Source organism: Hemicordylus capensis, chromosome 1 (genome assembly GCF_027244095.1).
Source record: "Hemicordylus capensis ecotype Gifberg chromosome 1, rHemCap1.1.pri, whole genome shotgun sequence".
Lineage (NCBI taxonomy): Eukaryota > Metazoa > Chordata > Lepidosauria > Squamata > Cordylidae > Hemicordylus > Hemicordylus capensis.
Window position 1 is genome coordinate 267,586,140 of NC_069657.1, and position 22,538 is coordinate 267,608,677.

The window sequence follows — 22,538 nt, forward strand, 5'->3', positions numbered from 1 at the left end:
CTATGATTACATTTGTAGCACCGCCATCTCCACTAAAACTTAGGAAGTGCAGCTCTTATCATGCATATTCATTTTCATTCAGCAAACTGCAACAAACACAAGGTAAATTTATATTTCTTACTACTCTTATAGTCATAAGGTTTCCCCTCATGTTTAGCCTAAATTTGCCTTCTGTAATGTAAATCTACCTTGCGTAGTTTACAAACTGCCATGTCTTTCCCTTTTTTTTTTTTAAGCCAAGCTGAATATAAATTGCTCCCTGTCTCTTGACTATTTTGCTACATGATAAATCATCTAGATTATTTTTCAGGCAGAATACAGAGAATGTACAGATACAGTTCCTTAACTCACTGGCTGACTTCCTGACTAAATCACTTGATGGAAGCCCAATCTTTATATATATTTCTCCAAGCCATAGCCGTCACTAATCTCGTGTGTGGCAGCTCTTGTGAGAGTTTGCAAGCAGCTGCCTGGATAGCAATGGGGACCGGGGAGAAAATGGTGGTGGTGGCTGGCTTGCCAGCGAGGAAAAGTGCCGCCAGCAGGTGGGGAGATAAAGCGCCAGCTAGGCCTGCGGGCAGGGAAGGAAAGCACTGGCCAGGAGGGGGAGAACAGACTGGTGCTGAAGCGGGGGGAAGGGAATGGACTGGGGCTGAAGGGGGAGGGAATGAAGATGGGGAGGAGAGAAAGGGGGAACTAGGGGTGCAGATGCTCTGCACCGGATCAGCTAGTTGGAATTAACAGAACAAATTAGTAATTACCTACATCCTATTATTCTCGCTTTTATTGAATAATTGATCTCAGTCTCTGAGATCAGTGGGATCACCGTTTTCTGAAGCCATTCCAATTCATTAACAACGTAAGTTGATAGGGATTTGTTTAATGGGGGGAAATGTTTGTGAAAGCAAGGTTTGTGTGCCTGATATTTTGCTCAGCTATTGTCAGAAGAATGATTGTATGAAGCTAGAATGCTAGTAGGAGTTTTGAAGTAAATTAATTTGAATTTTTGCTGTAAAATAGTTGGGAAGGAATTAAGAGCACATGAGGCTTGCCTATTCCTGGAAGAGGGAGTGCTTTTGGCCGATGCTTCATCAAGGGGTTTCAGAGTCTCAAAGGGGCTTGCCTTAAAGAGAACAACATGTTCTTAGTTTGTTATGATGAGTGTTATTTTTCATTTCATCAGTGAAAGTTTCCTCAACTCTTTCCTTATTGCCTTAACTTTCACGTCCACTATCAGAGGCATACTTCACACTTTTTAAAATGTACATCGAATATGATCTAAAAGTACACCTATAATTGTAAAGTGTGAATGCAACAAATGCATACTTGCAAACAAATTATTATACAGGCACATTAGTTAGGAAGCCATGATTGGCTGTTGGTGGCAAACTGATTGCCAGTTAGTGGCAAACTTTGGCTTGCCTTTTGGCCTATAATCCCGGCATTTTCCTGCTGTTTGGGAAAACACCAATTTACATGTGTAAGATAGGCATCTTCTGTGGACAGAGAGCTGGATTTATGAATGGAGCTATTAAATTGAGTAATGCATGAGAACCAGTGTCTAGTGGGATGATGGTAATGTGTGGTTTGGAAGGCCGTTTGAAGAGGAAGGTCAGTGGTGGGATGGTTCTTAAACCCTTGTGCACCTACTGATTTCCCTCTCAGGGGCATAACTATAAAAGGGCAAGGGGAGACAGTTGTCTGTGGGTCCACTGCCTTGGGCACCCCCTCCGAGGCAAGTCACATGACTGACTTCACCAGCCACACACCCGCCCAGGCTTCTTTCAGTTTTATTCATCCTTCAAAAGTGATGTGAGTGTTAAGACCTGGAGCTACCAGAACAGCATGTCTTTCTCTAGTACCATTAAATGACTTGCATCATCCATAATTTACAAAACCTTTAAAAAATAATTTAGGATGATGTTCTATTGTGGCACATAGTGTGTATATATATAATTATATACACTATATAATAATTATTATATACTATATATATGCTTTTTGTTACCACTATTCAGACTCTTTTCAGTGAGGGGGGCGCATTTAAAAAACTTGTCTCTGGGCCCACTCCAACCTTGCTACGCCCCTGTTCTCTCTGAAAATGTGATGTGGAGGTTACCAAAGCCTTGATAACCACGGTAAGGCTGTCTTTGATGAGGAGGGTGATTGGATGCTTCATGCCATGGGTCTCAAAAGACAAAGCTGAATCTTTCAGCACCCCTAAAATGCAAGCCTGGTTCTTGAGGAGAAATGCAGCCCCATCCAATACAGGATGACTATTACAGCCCTGGTCAGATGAACCACCCACCAGCAGAACCTCTGTCTTGCCAAGAGAATTAGTGATAAACAGCTAAGCAAATGTAGTAGCATTTTGTAGGGGGAAGCCATTTTACTGCTATGGCAGATAAAGGGAATGTTGTTTCCCTCCAATGGCTCCATTGGTGAATATTGTTCATATATTCAGGAGGAAAATTGGAGGGCAAAATCATCTACTTATAAACTTGACTTTATTACTGGGAATGCTTTAAGAACTTTTTCATTGTAGTTGAAAAGTAGGATATAAATAGTTTAAATAAATATAATGGCAGGGTTGAAGGAAAGATGGAGGGCTGATGCATAAGGGGAAATGTGTTTAGAAGCAGGCAGATTCTGGAGCTAAAATTAATACTTTCAAAAAATAAGCATATGCTACATTTTAGAACTCTAACAACTAAATGTTGAATGTGAAATGTTAACTCAGAACCCATGCTCTAGACTTGTTGGCATCTCTTGATTGATTTTGGCAGGTTCAAATATGAAATTGTATAAGCTGTCAATTCAGATATTGTCAAATACTAAATACTGTGATAGGTTAATTGTCAAATATTAAACACAATTGAATGCCAGCTGTCAAATACTGTCAAAAACTAAAGAATAAATTTTACTGCCAAAAACTAAATGTGAAACTAACTGTTTGATGTTAAAGACCAATGTAAAATATTCTGTGTGCATTCAGATAATATTTCACATCAATACTGGCAGAGGAGACATTTTGGCACTAAATTTGGTTCAGCTGTAACAGAAGTAGATTACAAGCAAAACATATGAGCCAATTGAATCAGCTGGCTGGCTCCAGTATGTCACTAGTAGAAGGTATTGTATCTCTGTTGCCATCCAGTGTATAAGGAATGTAGAATTCTATGCTAAAGCATGGTTGGTGGGTGGGTGGGAGGGTGGAAGGAAGGAAGGGAAGGAAGGATCAGTTATAATTTGCATTGATTTGTTTTATTTGCTTTATACTACATATACATGTCACCCTAAGTGGCGCAATGTGGAAATGCTTGACTAACAAGCAGAAGGTTGTTGGTTCGAATCGCCGCTGCTACTATATCAGGCACAGGCAGCAGCGATGCTGAAAGGCATAATCTCATACTGCGCGGGAGGAGGCAATGGTAAACCCCTCCTGTATTCTACCAAAGAAAACCACAAAGCTCAGTGGGCACCAGGAGTCAAAATCGAGTTGACAGCACACTTTACCTTTACATATACATATGAAGAAGAAATAAATTGTGTGTGTGTGTGTGTGTGTCCATATCCCGCCCCCAGTAAAATGGGCTTGCAGTTTGCAAGCATTCCTCCTGTACGACAAAATGACCATGCACTCTCCCTTCACCTGTTGCTAGTTGATGTCCAGAGTAGTTTATGTGTTTAAAACCCTGTATTTATATCTCCAACACAACCTTTTTTGTGTTTTTCGATTTCCTAAGAGATTTTATGGAAATTTGGCACAGATTGAAATGCAGTGAACTGAAAAATATAGCTTGTTCATTGCTTCATAATTCAGTGAAATTCTGGATTTTCCATCTTGAACAGTACCTGAGAAAACTGCCGAACATTGGCAGAAGGAATAATTCCCCATCTGTTTCTAATAAGAGCGTTTTCCCATATTTTCCAGCAAATTAATTGATTTTCTGAGATTTTCAGTTTTTGTGGTGTTTGGGTGAGGTAGGAAACTACCTGTAAAATGGCATGTTCCTATCTTTCATGGTTTGGTCTAGGAGTTGCTGCCATCAAAGGTAAATGGAAAAGGGGACAGAAAATAGGTTTTCATAATATAACACAAGATATTAATGTTTTCTAGTGCTAAAAAACAGATGTCATGATGATTCAGATGCTACTATTTCTGCTGTTCCTTGGGTCCTTTTGTTCAGCTGCACCTCGACTTTCGGTATGTAGGAGTTGGCTGTATGTGATGCTTTCAGGGGCCCACTGCTGTATTGCTTTTTATGAGCATGGAGACTAGGATTGTAAATGGCTCTGCTGCTGCTGCTGCTGCTATTTATATACCACTTTTCAACATAGTTATCTAAATGGTTTATGTAAAATAATAATAATAAGATGGTAATGACTGTAATTACTGAAATATATTGAACCTCTTCAAGGTGCAGCAGCTGCAATTACCGGATACTGAGAATCCCTGTAATTACTGAATATGTTGAACCTCTTAAAGCTTGGGGGTGCCAGCTTTCAGATCTGGTCTGTGCATATATTTAGCAAGACTGGACACTTCCTGAGCCCCAGACCCGTTTAGGGTCTGAAAGTACCACTTTCATGGCTGCTCTCATTTTGGGTGGAGTGCTGGTCAGGTTGGAGGCAGCAAGGTGACTACTTGCCACCTCTAGCCTAGCAAAATGTTGTGTGAAATGACAGCATCTCCCCTGTCTGAGGTCCCGTGCTCAGAAAATCCTGTTGGTAGCCTGCTACTGAGCACCTATCAGGGCCATTACTGAGTTGGGGCACAAGCAATCATAGGAAGCCAAGAGAATGGGGTTTGGGGGTCTGCTCATGGTGGTAGCCTGCTCAGAGTGCCACAAAAACCTAGAAACAGACCTGTACTTCAGATAAATATTTCCTTTCTCCCTTTTAGGAAAATGGTGATTGCCTGTTACAAAACAGCAAACTACAGCAAAGATTAAAAGTGCTCCAAGACTTATCCCAGTTATATGAACTCCAGTTGAAAGACCTCTTGGGAAACAACTATCACAGAAGAAAGAGCCGGGTTTTCTCTGCCAGGAAGACAGCACAGCAGAACATCCTTTTGCCCACCACTAGTGGGAGTCTTTTAGTCTATGATCAAGGTCGATTATAGCAGTGAGGCAGCCTGTCACTTAAGGCACCGGCTCTTCTAAGAGGGTTATAGAGTGTTTGGTGAAACTTTACCGCATTATAGACATGTTCTTTTATATTTTACCACTTCCAATAAGTAAACATATTTTTGATGTACTATGTTCAAATGTTTGTATCAAGTGGTAGTGCTGATTCCCACCACAGTCAAATATCCAGGTGATTTACAGGAACTGTTGGCATCAGCTCTGAATTTACTGCCCTGGAATGAAGCTTACATTCAATCAGGACTTACCAGAATCTGCTCATGGTGCCAGAGTTGAGTCCTAACATGTGATGTATGAGTAAAATGAGAAGGTGCTTCTGAGCATGTGCAGGCTTTCCTCACTGAGTAAACCCTCATCTGGAATTAGGGCAGGGGCAGGGATTCCGAATAGCTTTGAGTTCCATTCTTAATTTAGAATTAACCACTACTTAGTGGATTAAGATCAAACAGAGCGGTACTAGGGAGCAAATGATCTGATACTCTGTGTAAAAGAAAATCATTTGGCTGCAATCCACCATCAACCTAGAGGAGTGTTTGTGTGAACAGCATTCTACCACTACTCCTACCCCCCCACCCCCAATTTTTTATATTGATATCATTTTGGGAAATTTTTCATCATTTCATAACCTAAAATGTTGCTGAAGACATAGTGCTGATGAGGAGTGTAACAATAAAATATTTATTTAGTACCTATGTGTGGCATAACAGACATCATGCAGGATGCACCTAGGGCAACAGCTTTTGGATGTATTTTATTTTATTTTATTTATTTTATTTTTATATCACCCTTCCAAAAATGGCTCAGGGCAGTTTACAAAGAGAAACAATAAATAAATAAGATGGATCCCTGTCCCCAAAGGGCTCACAATCCAAAAAGAAACATAAGATAGACACCAGCAACAGTCACCGGAGGTACTGTGCTGGGGGTGGATAGGGCCAGTTACTCTCCCCCTGCTAAATAAAGAGAATCACCACATTAAAAGGTGCCTCTTTGCCAAGTTAGCAGTGGATGTATCCACTGATGTGTTTGAAAAGTCTCCCAAAAGGACAGAGAGAAAGCTAGTTCACCAATCCTACAGTGTGTGTGTGTTGTGTTGTGGTATGTGTGTGTGTGTGTGTGTGTGTGTGTAAATAAAATATTAGGATAGCTTTCTTTTATCACTAATGAGTTGCAGTCCTGATGAATCTATAATGTAGTCATCAGGTCTGTTCACATAAAGTATGTCCCAAATAGGATGGTTTTGACTAACATTTGTCCTCCTTTTAAGATTCACCCCATATAAGAAATGGAGAAAATAGAACAGCATAGCATACCTTCTGCTTTCCTTGTTTTTGCTGTCATGTACAGTGTGGGGACTTGTAGATCATATCTACAGTGAGATCCATGAACTCTGGAGATCAGTTAGTGCTCACAGATCTGAATGCACACAGTATGAATGCAGAAGTGTGCCTTGTCCATATAGCTCATCATATCCGGTCTCTAGCTGTCCTTAGTTAGCTTGGAGCAGATGACCCCGATGTCTGAACCTGGAGAGCAGAGCATGACTTTTAGCCCCAGTTCCCACAAATGGCAGACTGAAATTAGGGACTCTTGCATGATTAATTGCTTCTCCATACAAAACTAGGTGCTCCCCTCCCTCGTCCCATCCAATAGAGTGACCAGGGACCATCTTGCTTTGAGAGAAGGAGCAGAAAAAAGGAGTGAGCTTCAAGAGTTCAGCATATGAACATTGAACATGTTGCTCAATGTATGGTTATTTATTGCAACTTTTATGTAAACCACTTTGGGAAGTTCGCCTGAAAAGCAGTATATAAATGCGATAGATCGATAGATCGCCCACCACCTACAACTACATATCCCCAGCCTTGGTTTCATTTCTTGGTCATACTAGAGTGTAGCAGAGCCAGCACCCAAACCTGGCTCTCATGTAAACAGGAATATAATATAAAGTGTATATAAATAATTAGCTAAAGCCCCATCAAGCTTGGCCTGTGGGGAAGAGTAAGAAAGATGGTACCCATTCCTCTACTGTGTAGCTGCATTGTTGTCCTACAACTTGAGTTGCTGTTATCAGTGCAACATTCTAATGCTGACTTATGGATCCACAATCCTTGTGCACAGTCTTATTCCTACTATTTCTGGTTTTGCATAGATTGTGCAATGGCATTTAACAATGGGAAAACCAGAAGTGGATACTACAGAATTAGACCTAGAGTGGACAGAGAACCTTTCCTTGTGTACTGTGACATGTCAGATGGAGGAGGATGGACCGTGATCCAACGGCGCAGCAATGGCAAAGAGAATTTCAACAGGTATGGGGCTGGGTGTAACTAAGCTGAATGGGAAAGGAAAGGGCCCCTTATCAGTTTCTTCACTGGTGAAGCAGGAGTAAAGGCGAAATGTGACTTACAAAATCGGTATCATTTTTTGTTTGTTCACACAGCGATATGCCAGCTTCTGAGTTATAGAACATCTACTTGTGTCTTTGTTGCCGCTTAATGTCTGGTGCCATTTTGGAAAAGCACTAACTCATAATGGCTATAGCTACCAATCCTTTTAAAAAATTATTTATTTATATTTTATTAAAAACAGAACATTACTTAATCTCACAGATCACATAATGCATAAAATCCTGTGATATCTCATACACTTTCGCTTCCTAAAAATCAGGTCTGCTTTATTAATATCAATGTTACCAATCCAGAATGATAACCCAGATAAATCTGAGCATTTTATGAAAAATACACATCTTTCCAAATCTGAATATAACAAGCAGGCAATACTTTACCATTATTATTATTATTATTATTATTATTATTACATTTATATCCCGCTTTTCCTCCAAGGAGCCCAGAGCAGTGTACTACATACTTGAGTTTCTCTTTCACAACAATCCTGTGAAGTAGGTTAGGCTGAGAGAGAAGTGGCTGGCCCAGAATCACCCAGCTAGTTTCATGGCTGAATGGGGATTTGAACTCGGGTCTCCCCGGTCCTAGTCCAACACTCTAAACACTACTCCACGCTGGTTCTTTCATCTCCATAATTTCTTTGATTTATTAAAAATATTAAATCTTGCCAAATCACAAAAAAAGAAGATGGTTTTGACTGTCCTGTTCAAAGATGCAAGAAATGGGTTAATTTCTCACCCATAGCTATAAACCAAAGCTTTCTATACCATTCATCTAAAGACAATATTCCATGCTTCCAGTTTCTAATTATCATCATTCTGGCTGCTATCAACATGTAAATTACCAACTCTTTAGATTTTATTACCTTGTTATCTTCAGTAAATATTCCCAGCAATGCTAGCTGAGGCTGCATTTTAATTTCCTGACTAATGATTTTACCCATTTCTGTAAATACCAAGCCCTCAAAAGATCTAATCCTTGAGCACATCCACCATAGATGAAAATATGTGCCTTTCTCATTACAGTTGTTCCAACAGAGCACAAATAGATTTATTTTTAGTGTACTGTAGGGATGTGCTCGAGATGCAATTTGGTGTTACAATCCCTTGAAAACAGAGAGCTTCCACAGCCCCTTTAACATGGAGGAGAGCAGGTCCGTCCAGCCCTGCTCCTCCTCTGCTTACCACCATTGCCATACTCTTGGCGCTTCTCGTTATCAACGCGCACCAGCGGCGGCACTCCCCCAGCAACTGCTGACACGTGGTGCTGGCAGGGCAGCTGGGGGAGAGTACCACCACCCACGAGTGCTGATAGTGGGGAGGAGCACTGCAAGTACAGCAATGGCAGCGAGTGGAGGAGGAGCAGGTAGGGACCTGTTCTCCTCCTTGTTAAATGGACTGTGGAAACCCTCAGTTAGTTTTAAAGGGATTGTGCTGTGATTTGGATGCACTTTGCTATTTGGGCACATAGCTATTTTAGTAATTTCACAGGAGTCATGTACCAACTATAAATTATTTTCAGATAATTTTCTTTAATTTGAAGCAGAGGATGAAGATATAGGTTTAGAAAGCCAGATCCTATCCCAATCCCCTTCATCAATGATGACCATTTGTAAGTCATTTCCCAAACTGATTTTAATCTATCCAATGGTAGTATTTTATACTCCAGCAAAATAGCATGAAGTTTGAATATTAGCCCTTTAGTTGAGATATCTAATAGTAAATTTTCAAATTTAGCAAGTTGTCTTTGGGCTGCTTGGATATTTTATTGAGAATTTTTAAAAGACATAGCTGCAAGAGGTGCAACCAAGTGTGATTAAAATCTGTAAATTTTAGCAACAAAAAGCTACCAATCCCAAGAGTTCAACATAACAGGAGAGAGGGGAAATAAAGCACACTAATCAATAGGATCTCACTATTGCCCGTTCCATTATGGTTATGGGAAGAGAAACTCTATCACACCCCATGAACATGAAAGGGGGAGGCAAAAGAAAATGAGCTGCTGCCTTTTCCCCAGATGGAAAATAGGGGCATTGTGCTTATATCCAGATACCTAGCTAGAAGAATATGGGCGGGAATAATATAATCTACTTACACTGTACCAAGAAATAAGCTGGTATTACAAGACCAATGGGAGTTATCAGAAAAAAATCCTACATTTTGGAGTCCAGGCTGGAAGGCTGACATTAATATGTGTACATCTTTCCTTCCAGACAATGGGCTGATTACAAACAAGGATTTGGAAAGTTCCAGAGTAAGAATGACGAATATTGGTTGGGTAATGATAAGATCTATGATCTGCTGCTTAGGGGTAAGAATATCTATTTTGTCTGTATGAATCTTTGTAAATGAATTCTAACCTAAATAAATTAACTGCCCGTGTCACGTCCATCAGCGAATGAAGCTTCTTTCATCTTGATGAATCCCAGAAGAGGAGCTGACTTAGGGTCACACTAAAAATGACATACTTTAAATGTTTCCCCACTTTAAAAAACCAACAGCTTTACAATGGTTGTGGGGTGGGGTTCCAACTTTGATTGGAATAGAAGAATGTGGGAAGGATTTTCTTGATCAAAAATATGCTTCTTCCCACCCTGCAACAAATTGCTTTTTTCCCCTGGATGCAGAGGCGTATCTAGGGAAAATAGCGCCTAGGGCAAGCACTGAAATTGTGCCCCCTGTCCAAACATCTGACACCCACCTTTCAGATAACTTTACCATAATATCAGCTCAAAAATGCAAGTCAAGCTCATTAATCTTTTAATATTTCAAAAACTATTTAGCAGTGGATGTAGCCGGACCAAAAAATGCTCAAAAACTACAAATTTCAGTATGCTGGGGCTCATGAAATACCCAAATACTATGTGGAGGTGTACTTGAAAAACTAAACAGAAGTGCCTGTCTAATTCTCTTCTATGCATTGTAGCATCACTATTACATAAGTTTTAAAAATAAACGGAGAATTTGACTTTTCCCAGATACTATGGCCTTGCAGAGGCCATTTGAGCATGCGTGGTGGCCATTTTGTTTTTGGTAGCCATTAAAAAAAAATTCATTTTTAAAAATGGCGCCCCCTTCAAGTGGCAGCCGGGGCACGTGCCCTGCCTGCCCCACCCTAGATACGCCCCTGCCTGGATGCAATTTGGCCACCTAATAGCACAGTGGGGAAATGACATGACTAGCAAGCCAGAGGTTGCCAGTTCAAATCCCCGCTGGTATGTTTCCCAGACTATGGGAAACACCTATATCAGGCAGCAGTGATATAGGAAAATGCTGAAAGGCATCATCTCATACTGCAAGAGTCGGCAATAGTAAACCCCTCTTGTATTCTACCAAAAGACAACCACAGGATCTGTGGTCGCCAGGAGTTGACGCCAACTCGATGGCACAGTTTGCCTTTACTTAATGTGATTTGCATGCTCTGGTGGTCTGGCTGCATCAAGATATATCCTTGTGCTTAAGCCCAAGATGGGGTATTGTGAGTGAAAAGAGTTTCTAACATGAGACTACTTTATATTCCAGAGGAAAATTCATTGAAAATTGACCTGATGGACTGGCATGGGGAGACACGATATGCAATTTATGATAATTTCCAGATCCAAAATGAAATGGTGGGTAATCTGGTTTATGAGTATAAAAGAGCTGGGACTATTTGTCTACCAAAATAGAGACTGGGATAAAATATGATGGACCCATTCCTGACATCAAAGAACAGTGGCTTTCCTTGTGTAACTTTCCTTCAGAACAATTACACGATATGGGTTGGCACCTTCTCTGGGACTGCAGGGGATGCTTTCTCTGGAGGGAGCAACTTTGAGGAGCAGTGGTCTGCATCAATCAATGGGATGCAATTCTCTACAGTGGACAGGGATAATGACCGGTTCCTAACGGGCAGCTGTTCAGAAGAGAACAAATGTGGATGGTGGTTTAACAGGTAAGATGGCTTGTGAGTTGGCATGCTGAGCAGGCACCAGAGGATGAGTCAAGGCAGTTCCTCCTCAACATGGACATCTGCATTGCAAAATCAGATGCATGCATTGCTAATTCTCACAAAATATTTGTCTATTGGTGCAGACACAAAAGTAGCTCCTGTGTTTGAAGGAAATGAGTGCATGAACTCCCACCACTTCTGATTTTCTGTTTTGCACACACGCAGGCATGTTTAGAAGAAATGTTCACCACGTTGAGAAGTGGAAATATCTTCTTTCAGGGCAATTATTCATGTCACAAAGTGAACATCAGGACTGTGTGTTCTTGTACTTCATTAAAATGAATGTGTTGTAGTTTTTCTTTCAAAGCAGGTGCCTTTTAAATTTTGTCCTTTCCCAACTCTGTAGACTACTTCTAAATGCTTTCTGATTTTCTCAGATATTGATTACTGTAATCAGACGGGGATACAGTACTAGTCATACAGCTTGAGAGTTCTGCTTAGAACTTTTTTCTCTATTCCTTCCTGCCAGATCTTTCATTCAATCATGCAAAGGAAATCTAGAAAACAACTCGGGTTAGCAGCGGGGAAGCAACTTGCCTAGGAAGCGAGAGGCTGTTAGTTTGAATCCCTGCTAGTATGTTTCCCAGATTATGGGAAACTCCTATATCGGGCAGCAGCGATATAGGAAGATGCTGAAAGGCATCATCTCCTACTGCACGGGAGAAGGCAATGGTCAACCCCTCCTGTATTCTACCAAGAAAACCACAGGGCTCTGTAGGCCTCAGGAGTTGACACCACCTCGACAACGGCACAATCTTTCCTTTTTTCCTTTAGCATTTATGTACAGAAGGATACTAAATGGGAGGAGCTTTTGCACAAGATACAGTATTGGCTACTGTAAATGTTAGAGCAAAATGCCATCCATAGTCAGCACTAGGGAGGCGGAAAACATCCCCCGCCCTGACCAAGACTAGTGGCTCCCTCCTGCTCCCCCACCTTCCTTTGCTTGACCTATGTGAACTGTACCCATTCAGGAGCTGCTTCTAAAGATCAAACCATACACATTGCTTAATCCATCGTGGGGTTTTTTAAAATCATCACTAAAATAGCAGCTACTACATCTTCCTACTTTAATACATGCAATATTAGAATGGGGGTGGGGAAGACCTCTGTGGTAACAAGAAGGTAAGGCTTTTTTAATTGAGCAGTCACTCCTGTTTATGTTTAATATGGGACCTTTAATGTGAAATGCACAGATTTCACAAGGAAAAACCTACCAGTGGGGCATAGTTCACTTATCCCATGCTCTTTGCTCCTTCTGTACCCCTCCCCCAATATTTCTTTTTCTGGTGCTGCTACCCCTAATGCTACTTATATGGCTTTATGAAGGGAGGCAAGCAGACTTTTACATAAAGTAGACTGGCTGAGCAATGACTTTGTTAAACAAAAGTCTGAACTGCACCACAAGGTTAAAACCAAGTTAAGCTGGGAAAAATGAAGTTCTGACCTAACTAAAATGCCAATAATATCTGAGGCGTTTTGCACTTGTGCCATTCTTCTGTACTCTGTGAAATAACACCTTTCCCCCCTTTTTGTTTAAACCTCTGCTCTTTTATCACAAGATGCCATGCAGCAAATCTCAATGGACAATATTACAAAAAGGGGAAATACACTGGTTCCTTTGACAATGGAGTGGTTTGGTCAACGTGGCGAGGACTGTGGTACTCCCTCAAATACACAGCCATGAAGATCAGGCTCCAGTCTTTTGCTGATGTAACGAGCGGAGATGGTGAACACAATTAAGGTTATCCACATTTACATCTCAGAAAAAATATAATGCAAGGATTATATTCAATCCTCAACCTGGTTCAAATAAATCTTGTTGCAAGTGACAGATTAAAACTATGCCCATTTAGGAGCTGCTTCTAAACATCAAACCAGACACAATGCTCAATCCTCATGTTTTTTTTAAAATCACCACTAAAATAGCAGCTACTACTTTTTCTGCTTATACATGCAATATTGGAATGGCGTGGGGAAGAGAATTAGAATAGGATTGCATGGAGGGAACATTTAACTCTTTCTCCTTGCACCACAGTCCTGATGAAGACACCGCCTCTCACCACAATGGCACTATAGGGCTCAGCTGCCATTGAACCAGTGGAAGCTCCTCTTCTCAGACTTTCAACCCAAAGCGAAAGGATTACATGCACCTTCCACAGTCCCAAACCTAATCTTCCCCACTCCCATAACTGCTATTTTAGTTAAGAAGTTTCAAGGGCAAATGAAGCTCTAAGCATCATGTCTGATTTGACCCTAAATTCTCACAGTGAATATATCATAAACTAAGATACACATACTGCTATGGGAAGCCCAAAGAAGAATGAGATACTTGTATCTGCTTGTTAAAAAGAGCCCTCTCCAGACATTATGCTGTATGAGTATACAGATGTCTGTACACTTGTACATGTTTCTGTTGGAATGGCTGTACCTGCGTTCATTTTAAAAGTGAACCTAGGTACAGATAGGAACTGTACTGCTGTACCTGTGCTCAACATAATGTGTACACTGTACACTCATTTTACAAGTGTTACTACCAACATTTATGTATCACCTTTCAACAAAAGTTCTCAAAGCGGTTGGCACAGAAAGAGAAATAGATAAATAAGATGGTTCCCCGTCCCCCAAGGTTTCTTCTACAAGAAACAAGGAAACTGTGGTTGGATATGGCCAGTTGCTCTCCCTCTGCAAAGAGAACCACCACTTTAAAAGGTGCCTCTTTGTTCAGTTAGCAGGGGTAACTGTTGAAAACAACATGTGAAAAGGTCTAAGGAAAAATGTTTTCCCCATGCACATGGTCTACCTTTTCTTACGAAATGGGACACCTCATCTATGGAGAGAGGGGGCAAAGCCACCAACCAGCTTGAACTGGGAAGGAAACCTTCAAACATCACTCCTGCTTATGGCTCACATCTTGTTAAGTAACATGCATATGAGACATTTCCAGAGGTGAAAGAATCTGCAAGGGGGTGGGAATAATCTACAACTGTTATTTAGGTGTGCTTGCAATATTCAAAATTGTTCCTCTAAATCATAACATTTGCAACATTCCCAATTATGGCCAAGAAATAATCATTTTGTCTTGCAAATAGTTTACATCTATTTCGGAGGAGGGGCTGCATGGATCAAATCTGCAAGAATCTCAGAGTATATTGTTCTTAATCCTGTAGTACAAATTCCACTAGACCATTTGCAGAGATGAGGGGGAAGTTGTTTTCTCTCCTCACCAGCCTGCTCAGGCTGTAGCATGCACACACTTGCTGCTTTTGTATTGTACTTGAGTGCCATCCCTTAATTTTCCTTTTGGTTCTTGACTATGGCATTATTTACTATGGTGAGGAAAGAAGAAAGAAATGAAGTGGGGCATCTTATCTGAGGCATATTAATAAAGCAGAAGACTTACTGTGCATCTTTACGAATACTTTATTATTGAATAAATTGAACTGGTAACTTTTAAGATTTTAACAAAAGCCTATGGGTCCACAGAGTATAGTCTGTGAACTATAAGCTGCCTCAACCTTCTGCTAAAATCTGAACAAACAGTGATACTAAATTACATCATCCAGGGCATTTTCATAATGCAAGTTAAAAGACGTTATGAAAAAAGTAGCAATAGTAGAAAGATGACTATCACAGTCAAATAACTGGTTATCCCATGTATTAAAGTAGGAGTGGGGAGTAAAGTTCCTCTCCTCCCCAATATCTACAATTTGATAAACTAAAGTATGATAAACTACTTTTAAAAGTTCTGTTTCAGTCTATGTTTTTTACTTTCAGAAGGGATCAAACTTCTAGAACCAACTGCCCATCAATCAAGAAAGAGCCCCAAATGATAAACCGGACTAATTTTGAAAAGATACTTCAGGAGTAGCTTCTTGAAGTCTGGAAAGTATATTGTTGAGAGTTTGGAGTAGTTAGCTGACTGGCTATTCTTTTGTAAGTTAATATTACTGTTGCTGATTCTGAACTTTCATCCTGAAGGAGGATGCCATTTGGAAATGTGAGTCACATACTTCCTGCTTCCTGGCAGAGACTAATGGGAAGATTCTCTGATCTCTCCTTTGCCGCCACCGCTGCCCCCCACCCCAGATGTGCGTGTGTGAACCTAGTGTGGAAAGCAACATGGTGGACTGAAGGAAGGATCTGAGAGAGGTGTCACATTGCAGGATTCAGAGTTTGGCCTTGCTGATGTAATCTGCTGCTGACTTCTAAGAATATGTTATCTTCATCCAATGTTCAACCTGGATATTTGTGTAAATAAATCAAATATTACAAATACACTGTCAATTTGCAGTGACTCTCCTTCCAAAGGAAACCAGAATCCAAAGTGTACTGCAAACCCCTCATCCTCCAGGGTGAGACCAGTGTAAATGTTTCCCTGTAGGTAGAAGACCATTTGTTTGAAAGTAACCCTCCTTCCTCTCTAAAGCAGAGGACTGCTCTGTAACCAGACATGAAAACTATGATCTAGAGACCCTTGGCTAAATCTAAGGCCTATCAAGTTTGTTTAGTTGCTCTGACACAACAATGGTTTAAACCCCAAAGCAGAATCCAGTAATACAGTGCTGGTTTAAGAAAAAATAGAGCAATCCAATTGTGCCCCAGCTGCTACTATAACCCCAGCACAAACTACTAAACTGTATTCTTTAATCTTCATGACAGCACAAATGTAGAGGTCCAAGGCTGCACTCATGGGCCTTGGGGGAAATGCCACATTCCAGGGATTTCATCCTGCTGGGTCAGGGCAGGACAGCCTATAGAATCAGCTCTTAAAATGTTTTTTTATTTTATTCTTTAGGATGGGGGAAATCTTGAAGAGAAGAATCTAAGCATGCAAAGCCAAACAATGACTGGGTCAGGGCATTTTTCAGTGCAAAAGAATTGAGAACTTGTTTCTAAGCCAGGATATCATTTTTCATTAGCTTTCCCAAAGTGATTCAGTGTGTATTTGCAGTACGAAATGCAGTAACAGCTGGGCATCCTGTGAAAGAAATGGCACTTTGCTTCCATTATTGCATTTTTAGAAAACCAAAGGCTTCTTGCCATGTTTCACATTAGCCCACGGGTTCTGTGTTGCTGCAATATTGGAACATTGTCCTCAGAGCACCAGTTTTTCAATGCTCAAGGTACTTGTTTCGTCCTCTTCGTTGGAGCCAAAATATCCAGGCAGGTCCATCATTTGCTGCTCCGATTCAGTTAGTCCAAAAGTAGTGTTGTCGTAGAAGTGGTATTCCGGATCAGATGGGAAGCTCTGGCATTTGCTCTTTCTGTACTGAGTAGGGCTGAGAGCAAGACCTCTTTCATGACTGACAGGCAGCATAGTAGGTTCTTTCCTCCAAGCATCCGTATGGCTCAGAAGAGGGCCCCTTCTGTTTCTCTTCTGCTCTGATCCATCCACGCACAGCCCCTGCAACCCAGGTTGGCAACTGCTGACCAGATCTGCTTTCTTCTCTGGGGCATCCCATTTATGAGCATTCTGTACCCCATAGGTCTCTGGTTCATTGATTAAACCTGTGCCATAACACAGCTTAAGCTCTTCGGTGTTTTGACTGAGGACTTTAGACTGCAGCTGATGCTGTTCCTCTGGAACATGATTCCACATTCTAGCTCCGTAATAAGAGTGTGAGGTATGGCATGGTGTAAGGGTGGACATGCTTCTCTTTCTGAATGGTTTGGATTTTCTAGATTCATGAAAACTAGCTGTTCTTCTGAACTGTGAACTTCTTGGGTAGCCCCTCTCTAGCTGCTCTCCTTTGTTATCTGGATACCTTGGATGACCTCTTCTCATTAGGGACTGACTAGGGCTAAGGATAGGATTGGCCTGCGAGATTATAAAATCCACCCTGGAACACGGCCTGTCCTGTGATAGTGTGAGATGACCAAGTGTTGGCTCCAAAAAAGGAGACTTGATTCTAAATTTGTTTGCAGACGCTGCCTCTTGGCTTTCTGTGCTCACAGAAGTATTGACCACAGTGTCAGTCAAAGGGTTCTGAGATACATGATAAACCTTTGTTGTTTCCGTAAGCCCCCTTTTCTTCATCTCTTTCAGCTGCTGCTGTGCAAGGCGGTAGCTGAAAATAGGAGGGATTATTTTTTTAGCATTGGACTGAAAGCTCTCACCAGTGGAAGCTCCTTCATCTTCTTGAGCAAAATGAAGGCTTCTTCTGAAATTCAAGGGTATGTCAGTAGGTTCTCCAAGAGATGCACAAGAGGCCTCTCCTCCCTCAGAAAAGCTGACTCGCTGCTGTCGCTTTTGACAGATGCTTTCCTCATCAGAGTTCTTCCGGAAGCTAGGCGAGTGGGCAGAGTCGCAGCGGATGGGGGTGCTGCATTTTTGGGCTCTGCAAAGCTTCCTCCATAGGGTGATAAGGATGGTTGCAAAGATGATGGATAAACACAAGGATATGCCAGTGACAGTTACTAGATTATTGGTGCTCTGTCCACTTTCAGGATCCAGTGGTACGATGGGCGACGACTTCGTGGCTGAAACAAAAGAGTAAACTTACTGGATACCTGAAGGTATACAAGGCATTTTTTAAAAAAAGAGATAGGAAATCTATTCACATAGTGCAGTATATTGCCCATAGTGCAATTTATTGTCCATTTTCTGGCTTTGCAGGAAATAGGGTACTCACTACAGCCATTAACTTATCAAACCACTTTTGAGGAGCCATGTTCCCTAATCTACCTTCAGTTTCCATCATTTTGTAATGCATGTTGAAATATACAAATTAAGAGTACTTAAAAATAAAAAGCTGGAAATTTATTCCTGCTTCAGCTAAGTTGGATAATTTGGTCCATATAATGCTTTACTGCCAGGCAAGACAGGCCACCTAATGGCACAGTGGGGAAATGACTTGACTAGCAAGCCAGAGGCTGCTGGTTCGAATCCCCACTGGTACGTTTTCCAGACTATGGGAAACATCTATTTTGGGCAGCAGTGATATAGGAAGATGCTGAAAGGCATCATCTCATACTGCATGAGATATGGCAATGGTAAACCCCTTCTGTATTCTACCAAAGACAATCACATACCTCTGTGGGCGCCAGGAGTTGACAGCGACTAGACAGCATACTTTACCTTTGCCAGGCAAGACAACTATTCTGGCAGAAGTGACATGTGAACAAGTGGTGGGAGCCATGATGTCCCCCTGCTGGCCCCAAAGAGCACAGCATCTTGCAGCATGAGCATTAACAAGCATGGGGGCCACCCAATTGAGGCAGAGGTCATCATGCAGTTCTGGACCTATATAACTCTCATGTTGGCATGCATGTAGCCTGCTTCCCCCCGCCCACCTCCACCTGATCAAAAGCTGTCCAGTTTCGGAAATATTAATTGCACCCAGAAACAGAAAAGAAGCTGTGGGGAATTTAAATTGTCTGCATGGATAGAAGTTAATCCAGAAAGGTCAATCTGGAATAGAAGAGAAGGGACATAAACAACAACAGCTATAGGGATTCAGGCTTTGTTTCAGAATCCAGCTTTCCCAACTTTAGCTAATTAAAGACACAGTGGCAGATTTGTCCTATCCTAGCTGCTGTTCCATTTGTCTGTCTGTTAAGAGCTGCTTACCACATTATGGGTTAACACACACCCATATGAAGATCCTGGTTTTAATAGCCACACTGGTGTCACTGACAAAGCAACAATTTTACTGAGAAAGTAATTCAGTCAACCATGTTTTGCCAGATTCTGAACATGTCTCTCAGTGCGAAACAGATGTGTGCATAGCCATGCTGCAGTGACATCTCCATGCACTGTAAGAAGTGTCCATGTATGAATCAGGAGATCAGATGCAGTTCTAAGCTGGCTCTACTTCATTTACTTCCATCTGTCTTGAGGCTTCACACAGATGCCTGTCCTCAAACAATATACATTGAGACAGAGAGCACTAGTACTAGCAACATATAAAGAAAGGGGGACAAAACAATCACAAGTAGGAACATCTTTGTAGCATCAAGCTTACATACTGGAGCATGCCTCCAAAGAGCACGGAGAGGTCTCCTGCAGTCTCCCAGTACAATTTTGTTTGGTCATGACTGGGAATGATGTGAGGCACTCTCGGTAGCGCTTTCGGATGCCATCTCCACAGGTCACATTACATGGACTCCAGGCCTGCCAAAGGCTCCAGTATCCTATGAATGCATAAACGGTACATTATTGGGGAAGACATTCCTTTAAAGGAGAAAACAACTTCAAGAAGAGTATCATCAGTCTTGCAGGAAAACAGATAGAAGTTAATCCACTGCCTTCAACTAATATCCATAGATGGTCTCCACTTTCAGATTTCTTATGGGTAATACAGCTATCCACAAACACCTTCAGAGTGACATCCAAGTGGAATCATACAAGTGGAAGAGAGCCTATCCACGATGAACTCTGGAGACAAAGTGCTATCTGAAGAAAGTGAAGGCGATCACCACATGGCAACACTTCCTAGGATGCAAAGGCCTCCTGAAAAGTGGGTTCTTGTGGTTGGCTCACACTGCCACTTACCAGGTAGCTTGAGGCTGCTTGCCTAGGGCAGCAGTGAGAATTCAGTTACAGACAAGCTAATTGAAGCTGAATCTAGAAAAGGCTGCTTCTGGGAAACCCGCAACAGGAGATGAAACCGTGTCCCTCTCCCACCATTGTTCCCCTGCATCTGGTATTCAGAACTAAGCATTCTGCCTCTGAACCCAGGAGATAGTATATAGCCATCATCACTAGCATCCATTGATCCATAGAGACTTGTCCTCTATGAATTTGTCCAAACCAGGGCTGCACAACGTTGGCCCTCCTGCAGGTGTTGGATTACAACTCCTATCAACCCCAGCCACAGTGGTAAATAGTTAGGGATGATGTAGTCTAGAACCTGCAGGAGGGCTGAAGTTGTGCAGCCTTGGTCTAAACTCATTTTTAAGCTATCTAAGCGAGCATCTTGGCCACTTGCTATGTAACTAATGAAGACTTAGATGATGATGAGACCTAAAGCTGGGTGTCAGCACTGCACATCTCCACATGACCTCATTCTCCCAGCAACTGCATGCACATAGTGATCAGGAAAGGAAGACCAGATGGAACTTTGATGAATACCACAGTGACAGTCCCAAGAGATGCTAAAGAGGCACCAGGCTCCATCCTCTAGGACTGCCAGAAACAGGTGGAACAACTTGAGAGCACTTCCACAAACATCTGTTTGATGCAACTAAAGAGCCAAATACCTCTTAATTAAGAACATCAAAGGTCCTATCTCGGCTACATGTGCCTAGGGTTATCCAGTTGAAACCTAGAGATCCCATCCAATTAACAGCTTGTGTGTAGCCTCCAAGGATGATGCAACGACAGCTCCTTTTCCCACAGTCCTGTTGCCTAACAAGAGCAATTCAAGAAGCAGGACTCCCACTCTGCCACATGGTAAATGAGGACACATCAGGGAGAAGCAGGTATGAAAAATGATGGCTGCATAGGGTTACCAGTGCTGTTGGTGTCTCTAATTCTGTGCTATTAACAGCAACCTAATACACAGCCATTAACCAGGTGAAGCTTTTCCAGTCATGGGGATGGGGTGAAGCAGGAAAACCTCATTTTGGCATGTCAGGATGCTTTTAAAGGCACAGGAGTAGGACTAGAGAAAAAAGCAGGCAACCCTAAGCTGCACCTTCCTTCGTGGCCATGAAGCTGTTATAAAATTGGATGAATTCTCCCACCGGTGTCCCACCATCTCTTACCTGTGCCTAACACTTTGAGGAATCTTCTCCATAACCATCTCCCAGAAAGGGAAGCTGGAGATTGGGTAATAGGCAGCTGTGTAATCAGGATGGTTTCTTGAGCAGCTGCCAACCAATGGTAGCGCCCAGCCCTCCTGAAAGGAGGTTTTAACCAATTCCAACAAGTCCAGACTTTCCCAGCTGGATGTCAGGCACAATTTATATAGATCCTACTTCCAGGGGGCCGCTCACATTCCCCCAAGTGCATCCCCTGTTCTAGAGGGCAACACCAACTGAAACTGTAGTATATAACTAGACAAAGCAATACTGTGTACCGAGTTTTGATTCTGCAACTACAGTGACCCAATGCATACAAAATGGGGGGGGGGAGAGAGAATGGAAAGGTTATGCCTATTATTCTGTAAGCACATGCAATAAATCAACATCATAGCTGTTGTCTTAATCAATTGTGCAACATTTTGCAAGATTCAAAAAGTGCTTAATGGCTTTTAGTGTGTTGACTCCCAATAATTCTGTAAAGTAGGGGTGGCTGGGCTGAGAGACAGACATGCTTCACGCAGCAACCAGATACACCAAGGGCCAAACTACATGTGGTGTACAGTATTCGTCACATCATTCTGTTTCGCATGCTTGCTTTTTCTGATCGGAACAGCCAGCGTGGTGTAGTGGTTAGAGTGTTGGACTAGGACTGGGGAGACCCGAGTTCAAATCCCCATTCAGCCATGATACTAGCTGGGTGACTCGGGGCCAGCCACTTCTCTCTCAGCCTAACCTACTTCACAGGGTTAGTGTGAGGAGAAACTCAAGTATGTAGTACACTGCTCTGGGCTCCTTGGAGGAAGAGCGGGATATAAGTGTTAAAATAAATAAATAAATAAGTTGAGACTGAGTGGGGGCAGGGGAAAGGGGGCTGAAAGGAGCCCAGTGGCTGATTGTAGCTCCTTGCACATTTCCCCTGAATGTTTGGAAAGTTTCATTCATTAAAAATGGGTTTACAGCAGTGCTGATAGCCTAGGCTGTAACCACAATGCCCAAGGCCAGACAGCCTGGTAAGCTAGCTTTTTGGCTGAGCCAGGGTTGAAGGCTGGCTCTCTCGCATTCAAACCCACAACTAAACTAACTCACTCCTTCCTGCGGTATGTCATGGCACGATTCAAGCCTTTGCAGAATTTAGAATAACTTTCACAAGACTTGGTAAATGTACCTGTAGCTCAGTGGCAGACTACCAGCTTCCCATGTAGAAGATTACAAGTTCAATCCCTGACATCTCCAGGTAAGA

At 42.0% G+C, this 22,538-nt stretch overlaps 2 protein-coding genes across 9 annotated transcripts in view; one reads left to right on the forward strand and one right to left on the reverse strand.

The window, feature by feature from the left end:
• Positions 1-15,460, forward strand: LOC128340192 (fibrinogen-like protein 1). 4 transcript variants are annotated; one of them, XM_053285062.1, is made up of 10 exons: positions 19-102; positions 2,996-3,132; positions 4,121-4,207; positions 4,907-5,117; positions 7,303-7,462; positions 9,771-9,868; positions 11,080-11,168; positions 11,301-11,491; positions 13,111-13,292; positions 15,326-15,460. In XM_053285062.1, the coding sequence occupies exons 3-9, from the start codon at positions 4,139-4,141 to the stop codon at positions 13,289-13,291; spliced, it is 999 nt and encodes a 332-aa protein (XP_053141037.1). In that variant the 5' UTR covers positions 19-102; positions 2,996-3,132; positions 4,121-4,138; the 3' UTR covers position 13,292; positions 15,326-15,460. The 4 variants fall into 4 exon arrangements, with proteins under 4 accessions (XP_053141036.1, XP_053141037.1, XP_053141039.1 ...); XM_053285061.1 differs by lacking the exon at positions 2,996-3,132 and having other exon boundaries at positions 1-102; XM_053285064.1 differs by lacking the exons at positions 19-102; positions 2,996-3,132 and adding an exon at positions 526-545.
• The window catches only part of THSD1 (thrombospondin type 1 domain containing 1), a 19,696-nt gene continuing 12,109 nt past the window's right edge, over positions 14,952-22,538 (reverse strand). For all 5 annotated transcript variants that reach the window (XM_053285051.1, XM_053285054.1, XM_053285055.1 and 2 more), the window contains 2 exons: positions 19,520-19,684; positions 14,952-18,031 (listed from right to left, as the gene is read on the reverse strand). In XM_053285051.1, the coding sequence (XP_053141026.1) occupies positions 16,647-18,031; positions 19,520-19,684 (1,550 nt within the window). In that variant the 3' untranslated portion in view covers positions 14,952-16,646. The remainder of the gene's footprint in view (positions 18,032-19,519; positions 19,685-22,538) is intronic.

Coding starts and splice junctions, on each gene's coding strand:
- LOC128340192 (XM_053285061.1), top strand. CDS start 4,139: ATGATGATTCAGATGCTACTATTTCTGCTGTTCCTTGGGTCCTTTTGT. Junction 9,869..11,079: donor CTATGATCTGCTGCTTAGGG/GTAAGAATATCT, acceptor TTTATATTCCAG/AGGAAAATTCATTGAAAATT. Junction 11,169..11,300: donor TCCAGATCCAAAATGAAATG/GTGGGTAATCTG, acceptor ACTTTCCTTCAG/AACAATTACACGATATGGGT.